The 16748-nt window shown below is 49.6% G+C and overlaps 1 protein-coding gene across 4 annotated transcripts in view; it reads right to left on the bottom strand.

Annotated features, from left to right (window-relative positions):
- The window catches only part of PDE9A (phosphodiesterase 9A), a 106642-nt gene that overhangs the window by 57134 nt on the left and 32760 nt on the right, over nucleotides 1-16748 (bottom strand). For all 4 annotated transcript variants that reach the window (XM_060405849.1, XM_027960791.3, XM_060405855.1 and 1 more), the window contains exons 3-4: nucleotides 15646-15723; nucleotides 8963-9006 (exon numbers count right to left, since the gene is read on the bottom strand). In XM_060405849.1, the coding sequence (XP_060261832.1) occupies nucleotides 8963-9006; nucleotides 15646-15723 (122 nt within the window). The remainder of the gene's footprint in view (nucleotides 1-8962; nucleotides 9007-15645; nucleotides 15724-16748) is intronic.

Here is a 16748-nt window from a genome sequence, read left to right as displayed (position 1 = left end):
AAGTAAGATATTCAAGTACTCAACAAGCACAGGAAAACATGCTCAGCAATTATTAAGTCATCTGAGCAATGTAAATTTAAACCATAAAGAAGTAAGATTTTACGCCTACTTGAATGTCTAAAATTAAAAACACTCAGAATGCCTGGTGTTAGGTTGGATATGACAACCGGATCACACATACACTACTGGTGGGAACATGAAATAGTACTGCCACCTGGGAAAACAGTTAGCCATATGGACTAGCATCACTTCTAGGTATTACCCAAGGTAACTGATGAATGTGTGTATAAGAAGACATTACAATGCTCACCACAGCTAAACCCCAAGCTGGAAATGTCCATCCACAGGAGAATTACTGGCCAGCTATGGCGCGCTCATGAAATAGAATACTACTCAGCGACACGAGGAGATCAACCCAGTCCATCCTAAAGGAAATCAACCCTGAATACTCATTGGAGGGACTGAGGCTGAAGCTCCAATACTTTGGCCACCTGATTCGAAGAACCGACTCACTGGAAAAGACCCTGATGCTGGGAAAGACTGAGGGCAGGGGAGAAGGTTGTGACAGAGGATGAGAGGCTTGGTATCATCAATGGACGTGAGTTTGAGCCAACTCTGGGAGACAGTGAAGGACGGGGAAGCCTGGCATGCTGCAGTCCATGGGGTTGCAAAGAGATGGACATTGACTTAGGGACTAAACAACAACAGAGATAGAAAGTAAATAAACTACATGTGTGAATCTTAAAAACACGATCCTGAAGGAGAGAATGCAGGCATAAAAGAGCACATTCTCGTGAAATTTAAGAACAGGAAAGAGCAATCTGCTGGTGGTGAAAGAAGTCACACAGAGGCTTCTGATGGTGTGTGGGAACTGACTTGAAAAGAAGCACAAAGGAATCTTTTCTGGGGCGATGGAAACATTCTTTGTCTTGGCTGGGGTGGTGGCTGCGCACTTTCATCAAAGTTCATCACAGAGGACCCTTCACGTGTGTGCATCTCAGCGCACAGTTAGGGAGACATGGACGTATGCGTGGGGTGTGTGGCTGTCACAGACGCCTGGAGGCAGAGAGAACGGTTTGCCTCCCGGAGGTACTACATAGAGGTTCCTCGGTATTCGCAGGGGATGGGTTCCAAGACCCCGCCCCCCAAGGATACCAAAGTCTGCTGATGATTTTGGTATCCTGAGTCGGTCCTCAGCATCTGTGGATGTGGAGCCCGTGGACACCACCCGCCAGCTGGACCAGATTCTGTTGCCATCACGTGCGGATTCTGTGTTCAGTATCTCTGTTTGCTGCCACACTGCTGACACTGATGTCCTCAGTGTTCCTGAAGCTGGCTAGACCACCCCACAGATTGTGTGAACATGCGATTCCATAAAGCTACGGAAAACAGAAGTGGACTAAGCTCAGAAACCTCACAGGAGAGTGGGAGCACTTCATTTCACACGCTGAACCCTTTTTGTTTTCAAAAGAATGCAAGTAAAGATGACTAAGGCTAGGATGACCGAGCTGTGGGCCATGAAATTGCACTAAAAATAGAAAATATTATTAAGAACCATTATTATTGCTTCTAAGCAACATGCTTGTGCTCAAATGTCAAGCGTTAACTTGACTGGCAAGGGAAAAGCGAGCCAGACCTCCGTGTGTAGTTTCAGGCCTTAGGAAGCACTCCTGCTCTATTAAAATTCAACAATTCCAGAGAGATGCAGTCAGCCATGCAAACATGCCCTTTAGGGCATTTTAAATGATAGCACCATTTAGCGAGTGCTCCCCGAGTGGCAGGCGGCGTGCTGAGCAGTTTGCGTGAATTACTTCATTTATCCTCAGAACTGTGCATCCTGACATCTGCTTTTGCAGGGAAACGGCAGTGCAGTGTGGTCGGCTCGCTTTTCCTGAGGCCACTTCACCCAACTGACCACTGAACGAGGGTAGGTGGGCAGTCCCTGTTTCTTAGACTGGGATCCTCCAAAGCTGACCTGGAGACAAAGACTCGGGCGCCAGCAGGGCACTTGGAGGTGATCCCAGGAAAGCGGGGGGAAGGGGAAGTGAGGAGCAAAGGCTAAGCTGGGAAATGTGAGTGGAGGAGCAGGTACAGGAGAGCGCTGAGCTCATCGCTTTGCATCCCTTTGGGCAACTGCGTATTCGGTGGGTATCCGTCCCCCCGAGGGGCGGTCCATCACTCCCTCTCTTACCAGGAGGACCCTTCTTGGGGTGTCAGTCCTCAGAGACTATAGCCTGCCCCCTTTGCAGAGAAAGTCTGAAGTTAGGGGGCTTAACTCGGAGAAGGGAGTTCTTAGTTCACACACGCTCTTATCTCAGACCCTTCCTCCAAGGTGGCTAGGCTCTTTTGCTTTTTTAATTGATATACTTTACCTAACACAACTTATCTCAAAAATATCTCATTTCAACATGTACCATCCCCTGGAAAGTTTGCCCACAAAAGTTCACAGTTGCATCATTCACAGTAGCCAAAAAGTGGAAGCATCCCAACATCCATGAGCTGGTGAGTAATAAATACCCCGTGGCTCTTCCACAAGATGGGGTGAATGCCGACCTTCACTGCAACACAGAAAAACCCTGCCAACATCAGGCCAAGTGAAAGAAGGCAGGAAGGACCCCATACTTCATGATATGACATGTCCACAACAGGCCTGTCCGTGGAGACGGCAGGCAGATGAGCGGTTGCCAGGGTGAGGGGACAGGAGGAGCTGCTGGAGGCTATGGGGCTTCTGCTGGCTATGGGGCTTCTGCTGGGGGCGATGGAAACATTCTGGCATCAGTGGGCAGTGATGCTGGGACAAGAGTGAAACCGCTACGAACTACAGAATTTGTGCACTTGAAAATGGAGGATTTCATGCTATGTGAATTACATCTTGATAAGAAAACATGAAACATAAACATTATCCATGACACATTTTATATTCCTTTTCTCCATACTGGGCCTGCGAAATTCTGTGTGTATTTTGCCTTTACAGCACATCTGCCTCTGGTTGGTAGCTGGCCTTCCGATACGTGCGTTCCTCTCCCCGCGGCCCATGCATCCTAGGGGCAGCACTGGGGCCCCTCCCTGAAACTCTTTCAGCTTCCCGTTCAGTCCTGACTTCGGCAAGGGGCTCTGGCAGCCTTCAGTCAACAAGGGAAAAGGTCCCTCCTCTCCAGGGACCCCTCCTCCCCATGGGAGCTCTAATCACGGGGTTTAGAATGCAGTGGCCCTACTCCGACGGTTATCTGCCCTCTTCGCTCCCCACCGGCAGGTGGGGGTACCCAGTGGGTGCGGTGCACGGGTTGGAGGCTAAAGTCATGTATTCCAGAATTAGGAAAAGCCCACTGTTTAATCTGCTCACATCATATAAAAATGACAAATAATCTGACGGTTTTCAAAAGAAACAGTGCTGTCATCATAAAAAAAGATGCATGGAAGTTTTGTAGCTGCCGTTAACTTTTATTTTACTCATAAAAGGGAAAAACAGTCCCTCTGTGTGACTGTCTCCCAGGATGTGGCAAAGGGAACATTTTTCTGAAACGGAGTTTGGTAAACACAGACCTTCCCAGTGTACGGTGGTGGCGGGGGAGCGGGTCGTGTGGGTCCTCTGTTCTGGAGGACACAGCTGTTCCACGGCCCTTCCTCGTGGGGTGGGGGCTGTTTCCTGCTCCTAAGACAGGCCCTGCAGCCCCTGTCTCTTTTATGAAAAGCCATGCTTTGCACAAAACTCTTCTCTACACTGTTTCCTAATATCTAAATGGGCTTCCCTGGTGGCTCAGATGGTAAAGAATCTGCTTTCAGTGCAGGAGACCCAGGTTGGATCCCTGGGTCAGAAAGATCCCTTGGAGAAGAAAATGGCTGTGCACCCCAGGATTCTTGCCTGGAGAATTCCATGGTTCGCAGGGCAGCAAGACTTGGGGGGCATTTTTACACTGCTTGCCCCACCAGGACTGTCAGGAGCATTTATGGAAACGTGTGACTCAGCAAAGATGGCGGGGGTCTCTGGACAGGACAGGCCCAGAGGCCTGGTAGCTGCCTGTGAGTCTGGGCACAAGGCTCCCATGTCCTCTCCCGGGGTTCTTTTTCCCATCATTGTGTATGTGGCCTGATGACTAAAGGGCAAGTGAGACTCCTGACAGGTCCTGACTCAGGGCTGTGTGGCCAGGACCGGTCACCGAGCCAGGGTAAAGGCTGGAGGCCATGGGCAGCCGGTTTGGGTGGTACTGGATGGGAGGTGGAGGCTGTCTGCACAAGAGAGCCACAGAGTCAAAACTCCCACAAGCAAGCTCCAAAGGGCAGAGAGTCACACGGAAATCCTTCTGCCTTCTTCCCCTAGAGACAGTCCTGCAAATACCTGATTACACTGCCAGGCCCTGTCTTCCCTTCCTGAAGCTCATCCCTATCTCATCCACCTGCTCTTGTGTTTTTTTCTCCTCTTTTTTCTTAAAAGGCCCCTCTTCTGGTGGTGTCAAGTCGCGAGTATCCTTCCCAGGGAATCCAGTCCCCAGGGTGGGGCCTCAGGGCTCAGTTCGCAGTCCTCTCCTCCCAAGGGAGCTCATCGGGCCCGTGGCTGTGGAGCGCCACCCACGGAGGAGCTCATTAGGTCTGTGGCTGCGGAACACCCGCCACACTGAAGGTCCAGTGCCGTGGCATCACACCCAGCTCAGATGTGCCAGCTCCTCCAGGCCTGTCTACCAGACACTGAGGTCCAAGAGGCTAAACCACGTTCCCCCTGCCCAGACTGACCCTCAGCTCACACTCTCAAGGGGCTGCCGTTCCACCCTCGCCATGTTGTTGCTGTTCAGTTGCTAAGTCGTATCCAGTTCTTTGTGACCCCCGTGGACTGCAGCACGCCAGGCTTCCTTGTCCTTCACTAGCTCCTGGAGTTTGCACAAACTCATGTTCATAGAGTCAGTGATGCTATCTAACCATCTCATCCTCTGCCACCCTCTTCTCCTCTTGCCCTCAATCTTTCCCAGCATCGGGGTCTTTTCCAATAAGTCGACTCTTCGCATTTGGTGGCCAGAGTAGTTGAGCTTCTGCTTCAGCATCAATCTTTCCAATGAATATTCAGGGGTGATTTCCTTTAGGATTTATTGGTTTGATCTCCTTGCTGTCCAAGGGACTCTCAGGAGTCTTCTCCAGCACCACAGTGCCACCCTCTCCGTGGCTCAGGCCAGAACTCAAGGCTTCTCTGACAATTCGCTCTTTTGCATCCCACTTCCCACTTCCGGCCAGGAGATAAGCATGACTCTTCCCTCAGGACATGTCAGAGTCTGGTCACTCCTCACCGCCTCTGTTGCCCTCCCAACACAGGAATCAGGGCAGCAACTCCTCATGGGCCTCCAAGGCCTCCATGACTTTATCCAGTGTCCCCAGCCTCATCTCCAAATATCTGAGCTTCAAGGAGCTGGAATGCAGAATGTGTGGTGGTCAGAGGAGGTCAGTGGAGACCTCACAGGGATGGCGCCTCAGCCACCAGATGGAACTCTCTCTGGAGCAAGGGTTCTCCAGAACTGACCTAGCAAAGCTAAAAGACAAGTCTCAAAGGCATCAAACCCACTTGTAAGTAACTCAACTATCTGCCATGACAAAGCCCATGCTCTCTAATGGGACAAAACAAAACCCAGCTGACCCACAACAAAACAAAAAATGCAAACATGGATATACAAAGACATGAGAGAAAATATAATTGACTATTGAAAGCAAAAAATGATAACCATGTATTATGGAGTTTAGAACATGAGTAGGAGTAAAAAGTATGAGATAAAGCACAAAGAATGAGGCAGGAGAAACGGAAGCTCACTGTTTTGAGAACCTTGTATTCTGTGGAGTGGAGTAATATAATTAAAGGCAGACTGTGATGAGCTGATGCTACATATCGAACACCAAGAACAGCCACAAAGGGATAAAACAAAGAAGCACAGCTCATAAGTCAAGAGTGGAAGAAAAAAAAAATGGAATTAAGAAATGTTCAGCATCAAAAAGTGTAGAAAGAGAGGAAAATATCAAAAAAGAAAAATGAGACCAATAGAAAATGAATTACAAGAAAGTAGATTTAAATCAACTATATGGATAATTACATTTAATGTAAATGTAATATAATGTAAATGTAAAGCTTAAAAACTTTCAGTAGATTTAAACCCAACTATATGGATAACTGGGCTTCCTGGGTAGCTCGATCGGTAAACAATCTGCCTGCAATGTGGAAGACCTCGGTTTGATCCCTGGAGGAGGGCATGTCAACCCACTCCTGTATTCTTGCTTGGAGAATTCCATGGACAGAGGAGCCTGGAGGGCTACAGTCCATGTGGTCACAAAAGAGCTGGACACGACTAAGCCACTAACACACACACACACATATGGATAATTACATTTACTGTAAAGGGCTCAAAAACATAACCAAAAAGCTGAAATTGCCAGAACTAATAAGAAATCCACTTCAAATATAAACATGTTAAAAGTCAAAAAGAGGGAACGGGATGTAACTAGGAGCACAGAGTACAGGAAAGCCTGAGTGGTGATAGTAACATGAGGTAAAAAAGACGTCACCAAAAAGCACCAGAGGTAAAGCACAAATTTTTATAAGAATAAAGGGGTTGATTCATCAAGAAGACACAACAATCCCAAGGATGTACCCAATAACAGAAACAGAAAAAGCATGAAGCAAAACCCAAGAGAACTAAGAAATGAAATCACATATCCACAACAGGGTTGGATATTGCAATTCTTATCCTTCAGTAATAGACAGGACAAGTAGACAAAAAATAAGTAAAGATACAGAAAATTTGAACTACACGCTATCAACCAACTTGAACTAACTGACATTTATAGAATCTTTCACCCAGTAACAACAGTACACACTGTTTTTTAAGTGTATATGGAACAGTCACCAAGGTGGTGGCGTTAGCTGCTCAGTCGTGTCTGACTCTTTGCGATGCCATGGACTGTTGCCCGCCAGGCTCCTCTGTCCTTGGGATTCTCCAGGCAAGAATACTGGAGTGGGTTGCCATTCCCTTCTCCAGAGGATCTTCCCAACCCAGGTATCAAACCCAGGTCTCCTGCTTTGCAGGCAGATTCTTTACCATCTGAGCTACAGGGAAGTCCCAAGATACACCATGAATCTCAGTAAATAAAAAAAGACTGATGTTATATGGTCACAAAGGATTGACCAGAAATCAATACCAGGGACTTTTCTGGTGGTCCAGTGGTTAAGAATCTGTCTGCCAATGCAGGGGCAATGAGTTCCATCGCTGGTCCAGGAGGATTCAACATGCCACAGGACAACTAAGTCCACAAGCTGCAACTACTGAAGACCGTGCACCTGGAACCCCCGCTCTGCAACAAGAGAAGGCACTGCCTTAAGTCCATGCTGCAACTAGAGAATAGCCCTCACGCAGCAACGAAGACCCAGCACCGCCAAAGAGAAATTTTAAAAAAAGAAATCAGTACCAGAAAGATGACTGGAAAATACCCAAATATTTGAAAATTAAATAATATACTTCTAAATAACAAATGGATCAGAAAAAGAACTACAAGGTGTTAGGGACCAAACGACGGGCTCTAGGACCTGAGTCATGTTTACCAGAAAGAGACAGGATATGCGCTCATCCTGCCTGGCCAATCATGTAACGCCAGCTACTCCTGTAACTGAGACAAAGAACTGCCTGTATATAAGCTGCCATACTCCTTTGTTCGGGGCTCTTGTTGGATTCCCTTGTGTGGGATGAGACTTGGGCCCTAGAGCGCTAGAGATAAACTCCCTTCTTGCCCTTGCATTACCGTGGTGGACTTGCTCTCTCTCTCGGTCGGTTCGGAGATACGGGCTCGGAGCATAACAAAGGTAAATTAGAAAATATTTTAAGCTGAATAAAAATGAAAATGCAACACATCAAAATTTGTGAGATATAGCTAAAGTATGCTCTGAGGGAAATCTCTAGCTTTATGTTATTATATAAAAAAAGAAAGATCTAAAATCAATGAGCCAAGCTTCCTCCTTCAGTAGCTAGAAGAAGGAAAGCACATTAGATCTGGATCATTAGAAGGAAAGAAACTGCATGGAAGTATATATATATATATATATATATTTAATATATATAAACCACATGACCCGGTAATCCATTCAGTCCCACTGACTCTAAGGGGAATAAAAATGTTATGTCCCTGTAAATGCTTGTTCTTTGATACTCATAGTCGCCTTATTCATAAAAGCTCCCAACCTGAAATAACCCAGATGTCCTTCAACAGGTGAATGGATAAATAAGCTGCGGACCAGCCACACCTGGAATGGTACTCGCCAATAAAAAGGAAAGAAGGATACATACAAGCCTCAAAAACAACTTTGGGTCAAAAAAGGGTGCATTTTGTGTAATTTCTTCTCTATGAAAGTCTCAGAAAGACACATCTAACCTGTGGTCTCAGTGAGAGGGTGTGGCTGACACAGACCTGCAACAGAGGCACTGGGTTTAAGCAGGAAGAGGCACAAGAGAACACTTTTAGGTGATGAAAACATTCCTGGTCTTGGTTTTGGTGACAGTCGACAAGGATGGATAAAACTTTCAAAGCCTTATCAAAAGATACACTTAAATAGGAGCATATTATTACGCATGTCATACGTAAATAGGAGTGATCCAAGATCCAGAAGGCAATGGGACTTTAACAAACCAACACCACTGAGTCTATGAGGCATCCTGAGGGCTGGACTTCTCGCGTTACAGTCTGAATGGACAGCACAGGTATTGGGCCTAGGGAGACAGGAGTGGGGTGTCACCCGCGTCTGCTAGGTTGTCAGGACAGGGCATTCTGGGGGGCTGGGCACCTGGGGGGGACTCAGCATGGCTGCCTTAACAGCAGTATGTGACTTTACATTCTGTGACGGCACCGGGCTTCAATTCAACGCTTAACTCATACATATTCAATCCAGGGGCAGCCTACAGCTTCCTATGTCTTTTTAATTTAAAAAATGATAGCAAGGCCTTACCAGAGAGTTGCTTGATGGCCACGGGTCTCACTTTGTAGGGAGTTCTGCAAGAGAGAAGGCAGTTTCACTGTAAGATGCCGTCAAAGATGTCCACGCGCATCTGGCCCAAAAGATAAGCACTTGGGCTGAATTAGAATTCATCAGTGAATTAGGTCCTTTAAAAAAATGAGTTTCTTTGGTGGTTCTGAGCTTCTTCATTCAGAGAAATTCTCAACACTTTAAATATATTATTTCAACAATGGACCCCCTCTGTTATGTTCATATTTGGCTAATAAAACAAGCACGTTGAATGCGGCGGGGATGGCAGAGTTGCCTTGGTCCGCCTTGACACCTGGCTGATGCAGGAGGCTCTCCCACTTTGGCTTGGTTTGAGCTCCTGGTGACAGCATCCCCCATGCACACAAGAGAGGATGGTGTCAATAACTCAGGTGAAAATGCACTGGCACCTTGGTGATGTCATCACCAGTAATCAAGAGACCCACGGGGGTGGGGAGAGAATATTGGTGATGTCACCACAGATTGAAGGTCATGGTCTCTGACATACAAGGACCCCCCAGGGGGTGGGGGGAGATGATTAAGTCAATGGGAAACAGGCAAAGAATAGGAACAGGCAATGGTTGACAACAGTTAACAAAAATAAAGAGAGGCACCTCAACAAAGAGGCTATTTTTTTACCCAGTGGTTTAGCAAAATTCTAGAACCTGATGCCAAGAGTGCTACAGGGCACAGGGAATCAAGACTCTGACAAGTACTGCTGGTGGGAGTATGGACTGCCAGCACCCTGGGGAGAGCAACCGAGCTGCATGGAGTCAAGTTTAAAATCCACTGTCTCATCAGGTGAATCTAGGAATCAAAGCATTGACTCTTTTGATTCTTATGGCAGCGGCCTCCAACCTTTTGGCACCAGGGACTGGTTTCATGGAAGACAGTTTTCCACGGACGGGGGAGGTGAGGGGGGGACTCTGGGATGATTCAAGTGCATGACACTTATTGTGTACTTTACTTCTAGTATTATTACATCTGCTCCACCTCAGATCACCAGGTATTAGGTCCTGGAGTCTGGGCACCCCTATCCTACTGGGGTATCTTCATATGCCGCTTGTTCATTCATTCAGCACAGTTTTTTCACCGAGTGCTCAGTGTGGTTGGGTTCTGGTAACATAACAGCGAACCAGACAAAAAGGCTTTGCCCTCACGGACCCGACGTTCCACGGTCGAGTACACCTTGAAAGGACATGGCTGCTGCCTTTCGAATGAATAAGAAATACTCAGGCTCGTCTCCACTGGGGGTGGAAGATGCATCAGCTGAACTGTGGAAGGTCGCAAGGTTGTTAAAGAGATGGAGACAGTGTACAAGTACTGAGGTGGAGGGATGCCCACGACACCTCATTAGGGAGATGAAGCAAGAGACAGGGTCACAGGCAGACAGCCAGCTAAGCCCTGGAGGAAGAAAGGGCAGGCGCTGGGAGGATGCGCACCAAACACCGAGCCTGGGTGTGAGTTAAGCCCCTTCAGGCACGCCTGGCTCTGTGTGGCCCCACGGACTTCAGCCCACCAGGCTCCTGTGTTCACGGGATTCTCCAGGCAGGAATACTGGAATGGGTTGCCGTGTCCTCCTCCAGGGGATCTTTCTGACCAAGGGATCGAATCCACGTCTCTTACATCTAACCTGCATTGGCAGGTGGGTCCTTTGCCACCAGCATTAATTGGGGTCATACCTGTGGTTTAATGGTTTCCAGGCCACAGAAAAAAATTGTCTGCAGTGTAAAATGCCGATAAAGTATAAAAATAACAGCTGCGTGGCACTATGGCTGATGGACAGACAACTCCACGAGGGTCTCAAATCTTGGCCTCCCAATGAGGGATTCCTCCTGGAAAAGCGTATGGAGGGGCAAGGCCCCCAGACCTCCTCATGGAAGCACCTTGCCTAGAGAAAGGGCCTCTTCCAAAGACCCCTGGAAGCTGGTTATTTGGGATGTGGATACCTTCACTACAGAGGCTTCACAGTAATGGCATCTGGGTCCTGGAAGATCACAGAGCACCCTCCTCAGAACCCATGCAGTGTGAAGTGTGGTCCCACCTGCTGAGCTTGTGGCGGGGAGGGGCCGGCCAAGGTAGTACCAGCAGTCTTGGTCCTCACACCGACAGGCTGAACAGGGTGACTTCATCTTCCCTGGTTCCCCCCACCCTAGCAGGCGTCAGCTTCATCAGCTTGCAGACTCTGGGAGACAGAGCTCCAGGAGGGGGGCTCGCTGAAACCCCATGAATGTGCATGGAGCTGACTGTGAACCAGTTGTGGCATGCTCCGGGCCATGTGTTGGCCCCACCCAGGAGAGGAGTGAGGGTCTGGGGTCTGGGTAACCAAGTGAGAGGCTGGAGAGCCACGGTGAGGTGACCGTCACCACCCCCCTCTCCTCCTCCCTCTGCACCCCTCCCCCATAAGCAGCACTGACGCTGGGGCCGTGGGGACAGAGGGAGCCTGGTGCTTTCCCTCCCTCCCCCTCATCCCGGTTTCTCTTTTCTCCCCCTCCTCTGTGGCCACAAGACTGTCTCTCCTCCCTTCCTCCCCACAGGCCTGATGCGGGTGCAGGAAGTGGTGGTGAACCAGCAGAGCAGGTGAGGGAGGTGGGTGAGGGGGAGAGGCAGAGCCGTGCATCCCAGCACACGCTGACCACAGCTGGGCCCTGCAAAATGACACTTGGCTCCTCCATCCTTAATCCTCTTGATTCTCAATGGCAGGGTGTTCTCAGAACCAGTCACGGCGCTTCCACAATTGAATAAACTCCTGCCTCGGCCCGAAAATGAGTTGCAGCTTCATTATTTCTCCCTCAACATAAACCACTTTCCACTTGCCTTGAACTTGTATTTGTCTTTTTCTGAAATGTAACTGTGTCTTTTCAAACACGTTTAGTGGGAGCCAGGATGGAATCCAGGAGGCGTTTTCCCAGCTGGCGTAGGTGGTCCCATACGCCACCCATGCAAGTGCTCAGCCATTCCATGCAGTGGACACCTTGCGCATCACAGCTTGGCTAAAACTGGACCTAAAGGAGCGATTGTGTCACACGTGTGCTGTGCCCTCCTCCACATGCCCTGCCCTGCACCCCATCTTTCCCTGAACTATTTAAGCGCCTGTTTCTCTCCTTTGATGAGGGTCTTGAAGCATTAGTGGCAGAAACAGAAGGTGTTCTCAGGAGGCAACGTGCCTGTCAGTGGGACATCATGGGACCCAGAATGTCCCCAGTCCAGCAAGGACCAGATGCTCGGTCCCTCTCAGCAGGATCTGAGCAAAGTTGGGACGTGTCTACTTGCGTTTGCTGGTTTTCAGGAATCGGGTGGTTAGCAATCAGCTTTCTTACCATTTCTGAAAGAAAGAGGAAGCCACTCAGCCCACTATTTGATAGGAGCCCCTCAGACTTAGGTGAATATATGCCAGGTTATTTAAATTGCTAGTCTGAAACATTTGCTGATCATTAAGGCAAGAAGTATTTTGAAGAGAGAGTCAGAAGGTCATGAAATTTGGCTTGAAACGAGCTGAAAAGATTAGTATAAGAGATGGGGCAACTGGGACCCTGATTCCTGATTGGTATCCAGCTGATCACCGTCAAGAGTCCTTGGAATTTGGAGAAAAGGCTGTGAAAGCGCCCCATGAGAGCATGAACTGGACAGAAGGCAGGTGAGGCGGATCATCTGGTGCCCCCAGGGAGCCCCTCTTGCAAGATGGTTCCTGAGTCTTGAGGCTGGCGGGGGTGGGGGGGGGGGGTGGACAGGCGCTGACCAGGCTGGCAAGGCTGAGGGGCTGCAGGGTCTTCAGAGACGGAGGAAGCTGGAGGGACACAACCTGACGTGACTATCTTCTGGGAAGGGGCAAAATTCATCCAGCACTTTCCAAAAAGGGAAACCCTGTGTTTGGACATGACCTTCTGGTCACCGCTGGGCTAAGCCCCCGCCCGGGGTCAAGGGTAGTTCCTTAGGTTTCCCGCACTTTACATCCGTGATTCTGGTGTTGCATGTTCGAATCACCTTTGTGGTTGTGGTTTAGTCCCTCAGTCCTGTCTGACTCTTTGCGACCCCAGGGACTGTACCCCGCCAGGCTCCTCTGTCCATGGGATTCTCCAAGCAAGAATACTGGAGTGGGTTGCCATTTCCTTCTCCAGAAGGTCTTCCCAACCCAGGGATCGAACGTGGGCCTCCTGCACTGTAGGCGGATTCTTGACCACTGAGCCACCGGGGAAACCCTGGAATTACCAGGTAAGCTTTAAAAATAAATCCCTCACAAATCTGAATTCACTAGGTCCTAGTGGGGGACTGGTCATCAGCACCTTTTTGAAGATCCCTGGTGGTTTAAACCTTTAGGCAGGGCTGACGGTCACTGTTCTGTTGGGCTAGATCACACTACGCACATATAAAATGGGCAGGACGGCCCAGGGGCAGCTGGAACGGTGGCACTGGAGAGCAGGAGGCAAAGGAGCAGATGGGAGACCTGGGTGGGGGCTCGGGTGTGAAACCTTGGGAATACTGCCTCTTCAGGGCTGAGAGCAAGAAAACAAGCACAGATGGGGAAAAGCTGGAGGGGGAAGCTCCAAAAATGGAAAAGGTCCACAACCCCACTTGCAGGGAGTGGGTGAAGGCAGCAGACAGAGATGCTCAGTGGTCAGAATGGTGATCAAAGGGGTCCCGGCCAACATCACCACCACCTGGGAACCTGCAGAAATGCCAGCTCTGGGGCCCCACCCCAGACCTAGGGAACCAGATGGAGGGGTTGGGGAGCAGGAGAGAAGGGGTTCTGCTTCAACCAGCTCCTGGGGATGCACATGAGGCTGGTGGCCTGGGGGCAGTGCATAGGTCTGCAAAGAGAAAGCTGTGGGGACCACTAATACCAGTTCCCAGCCTCTGCGCCATTAACCTTCAGGCAGGTGAGTCTGGGGTGGGGGGTGGGCCTGGCCCTGGGCTCGGGGACATGGAGCAGCAGCCCTGGTCTCTGCCCCCTGGGTGCTAGACACCTGTCCCCGCTGTGGCAGCCAAAACATTAGACTTCCCCCAGCGTCTCCTGGGGAACAAAACTGCACCCCATTGACAAGGGCTGGCACAGAATAAAGTGCCAAACGAGATATGATGAAGTGACAAAACAGAATAGACAACCTACAAACTGCTTTAACTAACTCAGGAAACACGCAGCTTTGCTCCATCAGAGACCAGATCGCACGGACAGGACACTTCCCCTCTGATGACATCATTTTATCTTGTGGACGTCGGGGGTGACAGATCACTCGTGCCTTTCCTCATGAATACAGATCTGGGTCAGGCTGGAGCTGGTGCTGCAATTTACAACAATGTCCTTGGAGTCTTTGGGGATTCAATTAGCATTCTTCCTTCCGGGGAGCCCGGAGCCGATAATCAGAGCGTAATCAGCGCCAGAGCACGTGGGAGCAGAAACTCCTGATGATGCAATTAAAAATTCAGGAGACTGATGGACACAGCAGGACAGGGAGGGGAGGCCTGGCAGAAGCACCCAGTGCTCAGGGCAGGACAGTATTGGCCGCCCACCACTGAGCTCAAAGGACAGTGGAGGTGGTTCGAACGTTACAGGACTTTGTACTTCCCGGGGTTTGTTACTGCCTTGGCTTTCTGCACCAAAGCCTGGCAGTTCTCACTGGCAGTCCTTGCCGGTGACTGGGCGCCCTGCACCCAGGCCCGAATGATAACTGACGTTTGCTCAGCTCAGATGTGCACACACCTTGGGTCGGGGGAAACTTTAGGGCACTTACATCAGAGGTCCCAAGGACTGCATCCCTGGAGCCTAAATATTTCTAGACTGCCATCAGGCAGCCAGGGGCCCTCCGGTGGCTGGGACGTGAGAAGGTCTGCCTGGGTACGCCCCCTCCTGCAGGCTGGAGCAGCTGTATCAGTCCACCCAGATGGCTGGGTTGACCTGTGTCGCTCAGAGGGGGATGCAGTGAGCAGCAGGAGCAACAGGCAGGGGTCCCCAGGGGTATCCCATGCCCAATCTCGCTCCCGCTCCCAGCCTTGCATGGAATGCAGTTTGGATTCTGCCTGGCCCCACTGAAAATATAAAGTGGGGAACACCGGGGACTCCGGTTGCTGGGCAGAGGGCGGGGCGCGAGTGGGTGGCCCTGCTCAGTCCTTGTCTTCCCTCTGGCCACAAGCGGCCAGGCTGTTCTACTGCTGTTCACAGATGTGTTTACTGCCCGAGCCTCTACCTCTCCGGCGTCTCCTGGTTCCGTTCCTCCAGTGCCCAGGCTTCCTCCCCTCACTGGGCAGAGTAGTCGGTGGGCAGCACTTAGACAACTCCAGGACTTGCTCAAGGGGTCAATGCCCAGTGTCACCAAGGGCTCTGGTCAGGGAATCTCCTGCTCTGGTGGACAGGGGTCGGCTCTGACGCTGTCACTTAGTTCTCGGCTTCCCCACGTGTAGCTACCCTCTCAGAGGGTGCCTGTGGACCCTCAGCAAGGTCCCTGGCCACGCTTAGAGCTGCTGCTTTCCTGGAAAGTGACAAGTTCTGCACAGTAACCAGAAGTCTCCTACCCAGACTCTCCCATCTTTGGTTTAAACGCGGATTTCCCTGCATCCGCACATTAAGAAAACAACCCTGGAGACTCCGCCGTGCCTGCAGAGAGCTATCAGTCATGGCGAGAAAGAGCTGATGAAGCCTGCCAGCCACTTACCGTTCTGAATTGGCGGGCATGGTGGGGTCAATGGAGACCATGGCATCATCCGTGGTCAGGAGGGAGATGGTGGTGTTCCTGGAAGACAGGAGAAGCCATTGTCTTCACCCCGATGTTGTCTCCTAGGTGCACACTTGAATCTGGGCCTCCCTTGAGGAACCTGAGCACCAGGCGGTCCTGCCCAAGGCACTCTGAGTGCTCAGCCCCAAGACTCTGGCCCTCAGCTGGGTAGCAGAATTACAGTTTGCGCGTGCAGTTTTAAGTGCTCAGCAGATGTGTAAGTCATTTGAAATGGGAATTGGAGAGAGTCTAATTTGTTGAGTTAGGAGGCTCAATAAAAACTGTGGTAAAGTAGAAATGAACACTTATATCAGCTGGTGATGAATTCAGGGTTTCCTTTTCCCTTTTATTTCCTGGGGGAGTCCATCTAAACAGGCAAAAAGCTCTCCTACTAAACAGTTTTAAGAGGATAAGTTGAATCTTCCTCTAACCTCCATCTCTGGGGGGCCTCTCACCCAAGGTGTTGGCTTAATCACATGACTTAACTCTGGTTTTCAGTTGTGTATTTTTAAAATTTGTGCCGTGGCAGTGACACCTGAATCCCAGGATTGTTCTAAAAAGAAATATATATTTATTTCTTAGCACACTGCTTATCAAAAGATGCCCCAAACTGTGGGCCATTTCTTGCTGCTCCAAGCTGCCCCTTGCTATAATTTCAGGCATGTAACCTATCACCTGACTCTCCTTTTCTCACCTGACTCTGAAAGGTCCTGACTGTCCTTCCTTCTCACCCTCCTTGACCTGAGTCGTAACTTTAAAGTTAATTGCAGGCCAAAGTTATTCCTGATTACCTTCTATAGTCAAGAAGTTAGGATAGAAAATTCACTTGCTAGAACAAATTGCTGATTGTGGTTCTCAAGGGTAGGTTTCTGGTCTTTTCAACTTATTTCTGACATCAGCTTTTTTCTTAAATGTTGGTCTGGGGGACCACAGCCTAAACACTACCACTCTTTTTTTATCCTTTCTCCCAAAACAAAAGAATAAATGAAAGAAAGAAAAAAAGAAACTTTTAAAATAGCAGTTTCTGCCTAATCCTGCCCAAT

The sequence above is a fragment of the Ovis aries genome, chromosome 1 (genome assembly GCF_016772045.2).
Source record: "Ovis aries strain OAR_USU_Benz2616 breed Rambouillet chromosome 1, ARS-UI_Ramb_v3.0, whole genome shotgun sequence".
Classification (NCBI taxonomy): Eukaryota; Metazoa; Chordata; class Mammalia; order Artiodactyla; family Bovidae; genus Ovis; species Ovis aries.
Note: the sequence above shows the minus strand (reverse complement) of the source record. Positions and strands in the feature narration are given on the sequence as shown.